This window comes from Camelus dromedarius, chromosome 7 (genome assembly GCF_036321535.1).
Source record: "Camelus dromedarius isolate mCamDro1 chromosome 7, mCamDro1.pat, whole genome shotgun sequence".
Lineage (NCBI taxonomy): Eukaryota > Metazoa > Chordata > Mammalia > Artiodactyla > Camelidae > Camelus > Camelus dromedarius.
In genome coordinates this window covers 26435413-26450266 of record NC_087442.1, presented here as the reverse complement: position 1 = coordinate 26450266, position 14854 = coordinate 26435413, and the positions used below count along the sequence as shown (strand labels likewise).

At 41.5% G+C, this 14854-nt stretch overlaps 1 protein-coding gene across 4 annotated transcripts in view; it reads left to right on the top strand.

Annotated features, from left to right (window-relative positions):
• The window catches only part of CPED1 (cadherin like and PC-esterase domain containing 1), a 250353-nt gene that overhangs the window by 1607 nt on the left and 233892 nt on the right, over positions 1–14854 (top strand). The window contains exon 1 of one of the 4 annotated variants that reach the window (XM_064487399.1): positions 8149–8805. The exons of the other annotated variants lie outside the window; for them this stretch is intronic. Coding sequence (XP_064343469.1) covers positions 8785–8805 — 21 coding nt within the window. The 5' untranslated portion in view covers positions 8149–8784. Of the gene's footprint in view, positions 1–8148; positions 8806–14854 lie in introns of those variants that run through there. 4 annotated transcript variants of the gene reach the window in all.

Below are 14854 nucleotides of genomic sequence, written 5' to 3'. Positions count from 1 at the left end.
TTTCTCAAGCATTTAAAAATAGTATAATAGGTTTCTTCAAAAGAATTGACACACTGCACTTTATTGTTTGTAGAAATAGGAAAATACAGATTATCCTAACTTACACTATTCTGATTAACTTTACTTGTTGGAAAAAACACAAAGCACAGATAAACACACAGAATCTCCGTTTTAATATACCACTCTGTTCATGCCTGCTAGTGAAATGATGACCTTTAAAACAGCCCAGTCTAAAGAAGAAAAAGAAAAACACACACAGAAATTCCTGGTTGCAAAACCACTGATTTCTATGCTACAGTAAGTAGTGTAGCAAGGTAATTTGGGAATGTCTAAGTACTATCATATCTGCAATAGAGTTAGGTAGATCCTATGATCATGGTTATTTTTTGGAGCAGAGTTTCCTGTTGAATACCAATACTTACTGCTACCATTACTGCTAACACCACTACCATCTTGTTTTAAAGACTCTTTTATGTATTTCCTTTCAGGCTCATCGCCCTTGGAGATAGGTAAAGCAGATCTGATGACTCTAAGACGTTAGGCAGGCCACAGGGCTAACGTTATGACATGGTGCATTCATCTGGTTCCTACTGCAGGGCTGATGCACCAAAGGACAGTAAATTCAAAACTCTAATAACAACTTGTGAACCCACAGCTGTAAGAACTTACTGATACACAAGATGATATCAGATTTGAACAAAGACAATTTGAAGACTTTTGAGTGACTTATTTTACAGCAATGTCAAGAAATATCCCGACCAAGAAATATGACCAAAAAAAAAAAGCAGTTAATACAAGTAGAAACACCTCTAGATGAAACTTCAACTGCAAGTGTGAATCAAATGTTAAATGCTCTAAAGTAACTGAAGATATCACATTTTTCGTTGGCTTTAACTTAACTCTTACTTGCATTTTTTAATACATCATATTTATGATGAGTGTAAACTATGACCTGAAAGTCAGTTCTTGTTTGTTTCCAATGAGTATAATTTCCTTAAAAAATATTCAAGTACCTAAAATTTTCACTAAGAATTTTGGACAAAAAGGTCTTTGATGCATTAACTTACAGCCCTTCTCACTCACTACTAGACTTTACGTGACTCCTGCTCTTGCCTGTAACTTAGGCATATGTTAACTGTTATTTGTAGGCTGTCACAGAAAATTCCATTTCAGCTTTGGATCTCCTACCACTTGTAAACCATCTGAAACTTATTGGCTGCTCGTGTAAAACTTCACTCTAGAGTTTTCTTCACAAAAAGTGCCAAACACAGGATGATTTTTTTCCCACACTCTAATATTTTAACCATCAGCAAGGTTCTGAATTCACAATTATAGTTCAAAAGCTCAGTGGATATGAAAACTGACTTTCCAAACATTTGCCATATACCTCTATTTTCAGCTTAACTTGGACCAGCCGTTTGTTTATAGCCAGTCTTTATTAGACAGATAGCAAGCTAGAAGGAATCACGTGGAAGTTAGTTAAGATCAAATATAAATTAGTTCTCCTTGTAATATATGTTCCAGGAAAGAATCAAATAATCATCCCATTTTGAAGATGAAACAGCTAAAGAGAAAAAAGAAATATCTTTGGAGTCAATACTCAGATCTTCGAAAACAGTTGTGAAGTTCATTAAAAAAAAAATAACTGTTGAGGTGCTATATAGATTTTCCTCAAGACCTAAAATATAGCTGTTAGGCATTTTATAGAAGAAGCATTGTTTGTATCTATAAATTTCAGATTTTGTTATTACTTTTACTGGCAAACTAAAAATAGTCATGTTAGTAGGGCTTCCCCTTACTTGTAACCATTCATCTTTAGGTGATTTTTCAAGTTACCTAAAACAGCTGGTTTTGACCTAAGAGTCATGGATTCCAGGAAATATTTGGATGTATAAGATATCTACCAAACCCAGGCACTTTATGCAAAAAAAAAAAAAAAAAATTGTGGGTACATGTATGTGCAGTTCTCTGGGGGAAATTATGATCCTTTTCAGATATTCAGACCTCAAGAAATCATGGGAAATAAGAAAGTTTTAAAAGCCATACATTTAAACTTTAAATTAACAGCCTCTCCAGAAGTGTAAGTTGGGTCCAAGTTTATAAATCTGAAAAAGGAAAAAAAAAAAATTAATTAAATAATCCCATTGAGGACAGTTGAAAAAACACTGCAATGAATGCTGTAGTGTCTGCAGGGATAAACATTCAGAAACCAAAGTATATTCACAGAGTATTTCTCTAATCATAGTTTTCATACCTTCATGAATAAGCAGTAAGTATTTCTCCCTCGTTTTGTTTGTAGTTCTTTCTAAGAGAGGACCCTGTACTTTATCAGCCTAGTAACAGAGGGTTCTATAGTAGCAAATATTTAAAGGTAAGTGACTGTGCTCTGTCCACCTTTGCAGTTGGGATCTGGTTCAATGTCTAAAGCTGTCTTCAGTACAGATTGAGATCATGGTATAGCAGATGCCAACTTTCCATAGTGAGGAAGTGTTCTCCCTCTTCTGGCCAAATTTTAATTCTTTTTTCCATTCGAGCTTTCCAAAGGGCCTTGCTAAGCAGATGTGTGTTTGTCATTTCTTCTGGGTTTCCTCCCAGCATTAGTTGTCTGAATTTTGGCTGATAATCTGCTATGTCTTAAAATTACTTCAATTGAATATATACACTGAAGGCAATTTCAGTTATCTTCACTGAAGTAGGTCTCTCAAAAGATTTATTTATTTTTCTAAAATCTAACATCTAATATTTCATAACATAGGAAGTGCATTCAATTTTATAAACAGACACAATGGAAGAAAATCCCTTTGGTATATGCTCCTTTAATGGAAAATTTGCTATTTGGGGAATACATTGACACTCACCATAGCCATGTGTTTCTGATTACCTCCTGTTGATGCTCCAAGGAGCCTTACCATTTCTTTGTTTCTTGACTCTTCGTTTTCCAGTTCTCCCTGACTCTTTATTCTTCAGTGAGTGTTCCCTACAACTACTGTCCCAGTGTCAACCATAACCCAATGCAAATAAATGAATGTTTTCACTACAATTTTTATTTAATCTGTGTTTCTAATAATGCATATTATATTTAACATTTGAAAATGTCTGAAAGTTACTTGTTTAGCCTAGGTTTTCCAGAAACAGAACCTACGGCAAACACTTAGATGCTAACATTTTATTGATTGGTGCAATCCCAGGGGCATAAGAGAGGGGGAAATAAAGGAAGAAGGAGAACAAATACAAATAGGTGACTTGTTGGGAGACATTTCCAGAGAAGCTGTATTAGACCATCGCATCTCAGAACAGGCACTGGGGGAAAGGGGAGGAAAGGGCTAGCAATTTATCTCCTGGCTTTCCCCTTCCATCTTTCATTGATTAGAGTTGGTCCCACGCTACTTGCATGTAGTGTTACCTGGGCTCTCTGGACGGCCATGGGGGAGCCAGGGCATCAGTGGGTGCAGTCCTGCCAGGGCAAAGGTGAGGTGGTCCCTCCCTTTCAATCTGTACTGGGCATGGGAGCGCTCAGGTCTGTGGTGACCATGGTGGTGAAAATGGTGTCCATAGCTTTCTGATCACAATAATGGCATGAGTGATGCCCACTGGAGAGGTATGTGAGGCAGGGTGATATAGTAGTTGTGCTAATTTTGCTTTCTAAAATCCACAGACAATTTCTAAGTATGTTCCCACTCTTGGGAAATGGCATCACTTTCTTTCAATAAAATATATGTAATTATCTCATTAAGAATGCTCCTCTCCAACTGAAAAAAAAAAAAAAAGCTCTGGCTTCATCTTTACCCTTTCTTCCCCTCATCTCTTTCATTCATTCATTCAGTCATTCATTTGTTTTGTTCATTCATTTAGCAAATATTTATTAAGCAGTTTATACATGCCAGACACTGTGCTAGGTACTGGTGATATGGAAACAAAGGGCACTGTGAGGCAGACACATAAACAAATAGAATGCTAGGGAATCCACAACTTCAAGACGACATTTTAAAAGAGGAGGAGAAGGAGCTAGAAAGAGTAGAGAAAGAACAGGGTATTAAAAGCAGAAAACACCACATATGCAAAGAGGAAATTAAAAAGCCTGTGTGCGTGTTTGCGCGTGTGTGTGAGAAGTGTGAGGAGAGCAGAGCAAGAAGGCAAACAGAAGGCGGAGAGAGTTCGGCAGGGTCTAGATGTTGGAAATGTGGTCATGATGAGGAGTCCGGGTCCTGTCCTGAAGGTAACAGGGAACCCCCAAAGAATGGAAAGTAAAACATGCCATAAATAGATTTATGTTTGGAGAGAACATTCTGGAAGGCACATTGCAGAATGGACTGGGTGGGAGGGCTGAATTGAAGGCAAGCAGATCAGGTGGGCTGCTGTGTCAGAGATGGGAGCCATGCAGCTGCAAACCAGCACATCCTAACGATTGGCAGCAAATCACCGGACACTTGGAAGAGGCAAGGAAATATTCTACAGGTTCTGAGAGGGGGGAGCATGGCACTGCTCACACCTTGATTTCAGGCTTCTAGACTCCAGAATTGTGAGATGATGTACTTCTATTGCTTTAAGCTGCTCAATTTGTGGTACTTTGTAATAGTGGCTCTAGAAAACTATAAAGTTCGGGAGACACAATGTTCAGCATAGAAACTCACAAGTCACATCAATAGCACTTGTCACCTTGCTACGTTGGGAATGTTTCCTGATCGCTCGAGGATTTTGTTTTCTCACCTGAAAATGTGTATATTACCACCTACCTTACAAGGCTAACGTGAGGCTGAAATGAGAGAAATCATGTGATCATGTAAAGCACTTACAGCTTCTGGCAGCTAGAAAGCACTCAATAAGGATTAACTCTCAGAGTAATTATTATTTAATCTCCTTGAGGATTTACCCATCTCTGTAATTTCTTTAGACCCTAACACTTGCCCTTCATGAAGTAGGTGAGCAATAAGTCATTGCTACAATGAGCATAAGTACGTGGGTGAGGAGTGTCTGAGGTGATAGCCTTGTTGAGTTTCTCTCCCTGTTCTCCAGCCTCTAAGCCATTGCCTTTTCACAGAAAATGAGCCTTTAGAGTCAAGGAAGGCTGATATGGTCACTCAAAGTCACGCCTGCTTATCTGTAAGCAGGGTCTTCAGTTGGGGCTGAATCTGTTTTGTTTTGTTTTGTTTTTAAGTTTAAGATGCTAGCATTAAGTACATGTTATTGTTGAGAATGTGGAGAGATGAACTGGGTGTAGAGTAGGGGAAAGAGGTTAAGATTTTTGACCCTGAATAAATATCTGTTTGTTTACTGTCTGTCTCCCCACATAGACTATAAGCTCCTTAAGAGCAAGGACCTTATTTGACTTGTTTACGCTGCATCGCCAGTGCCAAAACAGTGTCTGACACATAGTGAGCACTGAAGGAATATCTAGTCAACGAGCGCACAAATAAATGAATGATTCATGCGTCTGAGGGTCAGAGAACATCCTCTTTAAAGCAGAGGCCAGGAAATGAGAGGAGCGCCTTTCCTCTCTTTTTCCCTGTGCCAGACCCGCAGGTCCTCCATTCCATCTTTTCCCTGTACCAGTATCCCTCGAAGTCCTTTCGGTCCCATTTCTTGCACTTTGGCCCGGTGCCCATGACCTTACCATTTTGTTACACTGAATTTGCTTCATTAGTTATCATCCATCTCTCCTGTCCTCTTCAGCTCATTTGTCTCTTTGGGGTTCTTATCCTGTAAACACCCTCAGGTATCCACCATAAAGTTTTAAAAACATCCTCTTCCAACCTATGTGCCTCGCTGCCTATTCCCATCTCTCTTGGCTTCTTTGTCCTAGCATCTAACCTCTCTTTGTAGCAAGCAATTTCCTTTTTTTTTTTTTAACAGACTGATTCTGCCAAAAATTGAGCTTTTCCGTTTACATGTTTTTATATTTTAACCAGATTTGGAGGTAAATATTTTAAGATCATGCTGATGGCATCCAAAGACAGAGGTCAATGTATAGGAGGCTCTCAAGAGATGTTGTCAGCATACCAACAGGTATGCGACTCTCATAGAATTAGTTAGGCTGCCTGATGAGCATTTAATGCTTGTGGATTTCTCTGACATAGTTGATTAGACCTATGTTTAAATTTTATAATGAAATATAAATATTTATATATTATATATATTTATAAATATAAATATAAATATTTCACTGCACATGGGTGAAAAATTGTTCACAGTGAGAGAATTTTAAACAAATCTGAATTTGCTGACGTTAGGCAAACTTTAATGAAGGCTTGGTGAAGCTCATATTTAAGCACGTTATGTTAAATTTCCTTTGAATCAAGGAATCAGTCAGTTTAGAGGTGTCATTCTCTCTTGTTTTTCCACAGTAGTGGCAATAGCTTCAGCCTCTTTCTCTCTGTAAGCAAATTTCTTTCTTGTTCTAATGAAACTCACATCAGATAAACCCTCTGAAATGGAAACCACTAGATACAGTAACATTATTAAAAGTGCTTCCTACACAGCATTGTAAACTGACTATATTTCAATTAAAAAAAAATATGTGTGTATATATATGTGCTTCCCATTATCAGCTTTGGGTCTGTGGCCTTTGGGGTGAAAGGAATGTTTTGGTTTTATTTTTCCCTTTGGTTTCCTTTGGACATTTTTTTCTAGGGAGCCATTCAACTAAAATGATGAGCTCATGCTCTAAAATAAGATTTGTGTTCTCTGATAGAAACTGTACCAAAGCTGGAAATCTGCAAGGTGAAAGTCTTTTGTCAGTCTTAGTACTTTACAGAGCCTTGTCCAATGCAAAACAAAACATCTTGGTTTATCAAGTACAGGGTTGAAAAAGGAATATAACAGTAAAAGATGCATTGGTTCTTGGTTATATATAAGGATCTTAATGAAAAAAAATTATTCAGCTTTCAATGAATCTCACTAAAGGAGGCTATGGGTACTTGGTAGATGAACCAAAATAATTATTTAGAAGATCACATGGATTTGAAAGAGCAGAGTGGGCCCTATCAGCATGTTCTGAAATATAATTATATATGGTTTCTCTAATCCTACCTGGGGATTCTAAATAGAACTGCTCACAAGTTTATTTATAGTGCAACCCCGTCAGAATGATTCTCTGAGGGAGAGGCTCAGAGATGCTGCATGTTGCAGGTAAGAACAGACCTGGCTATCCCCAGCAAGCCCTCTAACCCCTAACTTGTTAAGTATATTGAGTAAGCAGCCTAATAGAGCACAGGAACATTGTAGAACAAACATGGGCTTCCTTGCACGTTGGTTCAAATTCCAGCTGTGCCATTTACTAGCTAAAGGACAGAGACAAATTTTACCTAGATTTCTAAACTCTCAGTTTTCTCAGTGAAAAAATGGAGCTACCTAAGCCGCACTCGTGAAAACTGAATATGTGTTTGAAAACTGAGTATGTGTTTGAAAACACCAAAAAAAGTGGTGGCTGACCAGAGTTGGCATTCAATAAATGTTGGTGTCCTTCCTGCCCCAGAGAACCTGGGTTTAAGCTCTGACCTCAAAAGCAAGCACTTTAAATGGCTTCTATTAGGTTTGTTTCAAGAGTGCACATAGAGTACGTATTTTTGATCCTCAGCCTATGTGCATTCTTCATTATATTTTGCTTAGACAGATGTTTAAGGCGACATGTCCTGTGCGAGCAGTCTTGTGTCACTTACCTGTTTGACGCGGCTCAGTGCAGTCAAACGCAGGCACGTTGCACTGGTTTCCCAGGACTGAGCACAAGGCTTCCTTCCTCTCCCACTCAAGAAATGGTTTGACAGCGAGTAGTGTGAATACAGCCCATCTTCCCTGGTTTGCAAAGTATAAATTACTTACAAATTTTGATATTTTAATTCTTTTTATAACCGATTTCTTACCACACACCTCACAGCTGATCTTGACACAAAGAACCTGGGATGTGCTGCCCTATGTGTATTCTGACGAGGCCTAAGAGAGAGACCTGGGGAAGAGTGGGCGATTCAGGATGGGAGAGTCAGGCAAGGGGAAAGCCTGATGAAAGTGAATAGTCTGTGGGAGAAAAGAGAATTTATTTAAATAGTAATACTGCTCCAGGATCCTGGTGTTTCTTATTTGTTTCGACATAAGAAAAAGCGGATGGTATTGGGCTGGTGGTGCAGACTTGGAAACCGGCTGAACCACCTGTTAAATGTCCACGTATCTCAGGCAGATCCTGCTGTGCCCCACTCACGGTCTCCAGGCGAAAGAGGACACGCCCCGATGGGGACCCGGTGCCAGTGCTGAAAAGCTGAGCGAGCGTGGACAAGCGACTCTTTCGGGTTTCATTTGCCCGGACCCTGGCGTCGGGGTGGCAACGCCTGTCGCGGAGATGTTGCAGGATCGAATTACGCACTGTAGCTCAGAGCGCTGTGGGAAACACCGAGATGATTAAAGGCAGGAGAATGAACATTAGCACATTTGTTAAAAGATAAACTGAGGGGTACTGAAAATTTTAAGAGTTTATCTGAGCGCAAGTCGACTAGAATCAGGCAGTGCCAAACTGCCCTCCACCCTCAAGAGCGGCGGGAGAGACTTTTACGCAGCAAAGGTGGAAGCAGAGCAAGGAAGTTACTGATTGGCTGTAGCTTGAAGCCTCCTGCGCTGCTCCTGATTGGTTGTCCTTAAGTTTAAGTTTCAAAACCTGCACTTCGATTTACTTATATAGACCACCGCGGCGTTAGAGCCACCCCAGGCTCGTGGCGTCCTTGTTCAATTAATTTAACACATCCTAAAGGATAATTTCATGAAAATGTTCTCATGGCACTTGGCGCCTCTTGAGGGAAAAGGATGCATATATGCAACGTAACCGTGAGTACTAGGAAATACTCCTTTTTTCATTAAAAAATTATAGCGTGCTATACAAATGTCAAGTTATTCAGCTATGTTTCAGAATGCCACTCGGAGTCCAAAAACTGCCCTGTCACAATTGAGTTTCACTGTTTCTTTAACAAGCAATAGGAAGTATAATAGCATTCCCATGTTTCAGCCCCAAGCCTAGTCCTTTGCTAGTGGAAAATCTAGCATTAATTTAGACAAAGTGCACAGATGCTTCAGGAAAAATGGAACAGGAAATTAACTTTTCTGTAGCAGCGTAGGGACTGCCTGACCTTCGCAAAGTATCAGTCAGAAAGTCGACTTTCACACTGGACAGTAAACCTTCCCTAGTGGACACACCCAGAGGGCAGAAGTGATTTCAAATGTTTTTTTTTTTCCCCTCATGCTTCCTTTTATTATTCTCTCTCTCTCTCTTTTTTTTTTCTGAGTAGACAGTGAAAACATTCATAACACATCTGAAGCTTCCTACACACAAGCTAAACCTACTTGTCCCCGTATTTCAGTGCTACATAAGCTATTTTAAGAGCAGATAGATTTGGAGCAGAGTTAATTTTCTCTCTCTCTCTCTTTTTTTGTAGAAAAAGTAGATATAGAGGAAAAGGAGGTAAGCTGATTATTTTAAAGAAACAATGGTTAAAGTAATACTAGGTCTGCTTTAAACACACTTGTTTGCTGTAGAGCAGATAAAATGTATCTGTGAAAATAGATTCTGTGAAAATACAAACCTTAAGAAGCTGCTAGAATTATCTCCTGCTTTCAATATAAAATAATGACACTTTAAAAGGAAGCCCTTCTCTGTAATAGAAATGGGAGGATGTCACATCATTCAATGATGTGCATGTGATCTAAGCACACAATTCTTAGCAAAACCCTGAACAAAGTAACCAAGTATTTATAATAACGCAACCACTCCCTGTGAAGTCTAACATTTACACAGAACCTTCTACTAAATTACTGGCATTTGGATCAGGGCAGGGATCAAGTTCACACAATGCCTGGCACATAAGGCATTGAATGAATGGATGAATGGGAATTGTATAATTCATGCTGTGTGTCCAGTATAGGACTTCCTGTGGTGGCCAGCGGTCCTTAAATTCTCCCTTTGTACTTTCAATTGGATTCTTAAACACTGATCTCCCCTGGGTTCATTCAGAACTTCCTCTGTTTATAAGATGTCCTTACCGCCTGCTTTCCTGAGAAAACCAAAGCAGTCTGTCCTGTTAGAAGCCATGCTTTCTTCTTTAGGCCTGACCTATGAGACCATCTGCTGGACCCTTTAAGAATAAACTGGACTTGTAGAAAGGGAACTTACTTTTCTAGCCAGTCACAGAAAAAACAAAGCCAAATGCTATCCTGCAATACAATCCATCCCTTACGGAAAGGATTATAGAGGTTAGGGGTTTGAAAATTAGATAACAGTATTAGGTGATGTCTGACTCCTTCCTCTAGAGATAGTGCTTATGTTGTAGTATTGCTGAATATTGTCATTTCCTGCCAGGTTTTTTAATTTTTAAAGCAAAAATTTGGCCATCAAATACATACACGTTCTAGAATGCATGTGTAATTTGGAGAGCTCTAAAATTGGTTTTGAAAGGGGGTCGTGAGGTCGTGTTACGATGTGTTGGTGTGACAGTACAGCATCTGGAAATGGGAGGAGACTCGGGGTGGGCTGGGTGGAGGAGAAGCATGGGGAAGGGGGCCCTTAGGGCTTCGTCAGGCTGGGTAAAGCGTTGTCCCGCGTGGTCCCCGAGGTTGTGTATCGGTGCTGGCCAGCGAGCTGAAGGGCCACAGAGAGTGAACAGCCACAAAGGCGCTCAGAGTAAGCAAGAAAACCGAACGCGTGCCAAGGCATAAACGTGCACTTACGGAGGCTTGGTGGGAACATGTGGTAGAAGGCAGGATGTTTCTTCTGTGCAGAGCTTGGTGCCTGAGTATTTCACACTCATTCCCCGATGCGGGTAGGATGAGGCAGAGTTCCTCTGTTCTGTAGCCTTTCATTCAGAAACCAAGAACTGGAGCTGACCTCTGCTGCCCTGGAGATGCAGGGCCACCCGCATGGAGTGTGTTGGTTTTCCGTCCGTAACTATCTGTGCGGTGCGTGGGGACCCTGGATTTCTGGGGAGGATCCGAATCAAACTGGTTGCTACACGAATGTGAGTGCTGAGGGAGCCCGAGATACTATCTGCATTCACTGACAATATTGGACACTTGAAGTGGGCTTTGGAACCTCTCCAAGGGGTATGAATGTGGTGACTGGATAGGCAGTGGATGGAGAATCTTAATCCCCATCTCAGTGCCTGAAATCTCCCTTTACATCGGCAGGTGTTTCATTTAGGCTGGACCCTCTATCCAGGGTAGGGCGTATTCCCTGTGGTGCTGCAGGAGAATCTTGGCTGGCCACCACGAGGTTTTTCATGATGGCCTGATGCAGAGGCCTGGGACCTTTGTGTGTGCAACGATGAGATGCAGAGAGGACTGCGGGGCTAGGAGGAGAGTCGGGGTCACAAGCTGGGCAGGAGTGGGGTGGGAGGATGTGCAGCAAGCCTTGTAGTAGAGAGAGTGGGGAGAAGAGAACAAGGATTGAAGTGGAGAATGTAAGTGAGTTCAGGAACCTCGTGGGTGAGTCCTGAGGATGTGTAACTGAGCAGGTCCCTGGGGGAGCCTTTCAGGATCAGACCCCTCCCCTCGTCCTCTGGTGCAGCTCCTCTCTGAAGCACCCAGATAATAGTATCTCATGTATATTTCTTGAGTTTTTCGGATGCTCAAAATCACCACCTAAGGGAAGAAATTAACTACTTGACGATCGAGGGCACCTTGCCCCCAGACCTTCTGGCGCCTGGGGGTTGATGGTGTTGACCTCCCTGTTACCTCCACATCAACCAATCAGAGGACTGTGCACGAGCTGATCATGTACCCTGTGACTCCCCTTCCCTTACCTGGCCTTTAAATATGCTTTGCTGAAACCCTTCGGGGAGTTTGGGGTTTTCTTAGGCATGAGCCACCCTGTCCTTCTTGCTCGGGCCTGCAACAAACCTTTCTCTGCCTCAAACTTCGATGTTTCAGTTTGTTTGCCCTAGTGGTGCGGCGGGCATGCAAACTTGCCTTCGGTAACAGAAGGTTCTAAGACCAGCTAATGGTGACCATATTTTCTAAGCCCTGAAGAGGGAATGATATGTGATACAGAGCTTTTTATATCCTGCTTGTGAATTTATTTATGGAATATTATAACAAGATAAAACATTAAATCATATTTAGTGGTGAAGTTAACATACTTCCTAATTTTTGCCCAGCACCCAAATCTCAAAAGGATGCCCATTGTGTATATGGTATCAGTGGCCATACTTTTTTCATAATGATATGTTTGCTCTGACACTGGATTTTTTCAGAGAAGAATAGTAGAAATGGTGGACCACTGATTGTTTATTTTATTTAAATGCTTTAATGCCCCTAATATAGAAACACTACCTTGTCATAGTCTACTTGTGACAGAAACCTTTTGAAATCATATGATTGAAAAAATTCAGTTTTTCATTTTGTTAATTAAACAAGGAGGTATGTAGACTGAGATGGTGCCTATGGAAGAAACCAAAATCTAAGCCTGTGAATGGCTCCAGGTTACCAAATCAAAACGCCAGGGACAGCCGGTCACAGACAGCCAGCTAGGCTTTAGGTTGCAGTCCATCAATAATTTCTTTTCTCTGCTTCTGCACTTTCTCTGTAGAAGTCTTTCCCCAGCGCTGGTTGGCGGAGTGTTCCTAATCACTTTGGGTTTGGTGCTGTCCAGCTGGAATGGATTTTTGCTCAAATACACACTTAAAATGTTAGGTATGCCTCAGTTTATCTTTCAAGAATTTAAAATAATTTGTCAAGAGGTTTTTTTTTATGTGATCACTTTTTAAGAGATATTTAAATACACCTTACATGTATAAGGGGCTATACATTTTCGAAAGCTTTTATTTCACTGTTGGGGTCTCCTTTGATCCTTACAACGGCAGGAAATTTGCAGATGAGGAAAGTAAAGTGCACATAGTGGAGCTTAAGTGGTGTCAGCAGATGATGAATGCAGGGTAGGGGTGGGAAGCGGAGCGGAGACCCAGGATTCAGAAGGCCTTGCATTGGCTGTTGCTGGCAAAGCTTCGAACATAGATTCAGAATCTCTGGCATCCATGAACATGCTTGGTGGGTTGTATGATGCTTAGGTATCGATATTGTTGTCATGACCCCAGTGTTCTTTCCTTTCTGTTACGTTGCCTTTGCAGGGACTTCCTATTTTAAGACTGAATTGCTGAATTAACTCCTTGTTTTGGCATTAGGGGACAGAGACTTGCTATTAATTTAACATTTTTCAAGAGAACAAGGTCTCTCCTTGTCCTCTGCTTGGTGTTTCATAATTGGGAATTGTCAACTCTATATTTTCTTCATTACGGATGTCCTTGAACTATTGCCGACACTGAGATAAGATTCAGGGGGTTGGGGAGACGTTACTCCAAGACCAGCAAATGTGATCAGGGCTTGAGGACGGAAAGCAAATAACTTCTTCCTCCTCTGAAGCTCTGTGTGCTCTAAGTGTCTGGTTAAGAGAAGACTAAGGAGGGGGAAGGATTGTGGAGAAAGAGGAAAGCAGAAGGAAGAAGAGAAAGAGAGACCTTCAGAGTGGTTTTTATTTGATCCGGAATAGAAAGTAAAACTCGTTTGTGCCAAAAGAAAAAGCAATGTGCGTTCTCTCCTGATCTCATTGAAAGCTTTATCTTATTCTGGACGCTATCTTGAAGGAAGCTATCATGACCTCCATCTCCCAGCTAGTCCTGTGTTTTTGTAATCTCAGCTGGGTTTTGTTATGTCTGTAAAGTCACAGCAAATAGTAAACGGATGGCCCACAGCTGTGCATCGTGGGTGGCACTCCAAGGAGTCTTGAAGTCGTTGGAGAAACAGCCTCCAGAGGAGGCTGAAAAAGATGCTTAATATGACTTTCAGAGCAGCTAGGAAAGAAAAAACGGAAAACTTGGGAGAAGCAGAGAAGGGGATATAAATTCCTCCATGCTGGCTGAAATGGGCAAGCACGTTGGTGGAGGGTGGTACGCTCGGCTGCCGGCCACTGCCGGGGACGGGCAACACAGCGGGAGACGGCAGAGGGGGACTTGGGGAGAAACCCCTTTTCTTGTGCTCTTGGTTAGTTTTTCATTTCTCCCTGTTTCCAAGATTCCTGCTTCGTGTGAGGGTTGGCCTGGGGAAGGAGTGAGCAGCACCCAGTTGAAGCTACGCCCAGCATGACTATTTGCTGGAGTCTGAAGAGCTGAGACGTGGCTTCTTTCTTCTTTCTTTCTTTCTTTTCTTCCTTCCTTCCTTCCTTTCTTTCTTTTCTTTTTTCTTCTCCTTCTGCTCCTCCTCCCCCTCCTCCTCCTCCTCATCTTCTTCTTTTTTTTTTTTTTTTAACTGTTCTGCAAGTTGCTCTCCTCCGGTAGCTCCTCTTCTCCCTCCTCCGGTTACGTAAGCTCTGTACTGTGCACCTCTTTTAGAAAAGCACCCTGTGGTTCTGAGTTGTGCGGGAGGAGGGTGGCATTAAACAGAGATGACCCAGGTGTTCTCTGGGTTCACCATCACGTCTATGCTTCATATTTTGTACATGGGATGGGAAGTCTTTTCTGATAAGCAAAAACCATAATATATCTCAAGTCTCAGTGTTACAGATGTTCCCAGTGCACCAGGGCAGCTTGATGTTCTTTCTCATGAAATATTTTCCAGCTTAGGACGGCTGGGTCAGGCTCTGCCCTGCCCTTCTTTTGATTTCCTCTTTTGTGCCGGCCTCTCTTCTTCCAATGTGTCAGGCTAACAGACGCCCTGTTCAGTATCTTCACAGCAAATCCTTTCCTTTGACTTTTCTCCCCACTTCTGGGATGTTCTCATCCTCTGTTCCTTACCTCTCCCTCCCTCATGCTCTGAGGTTCCACTGTCTGGCCTCATTGGCACAGGGCACTTACTACCCGACCTTCATGCTGCCCACTGTGTGCCATTAGATGCCTCC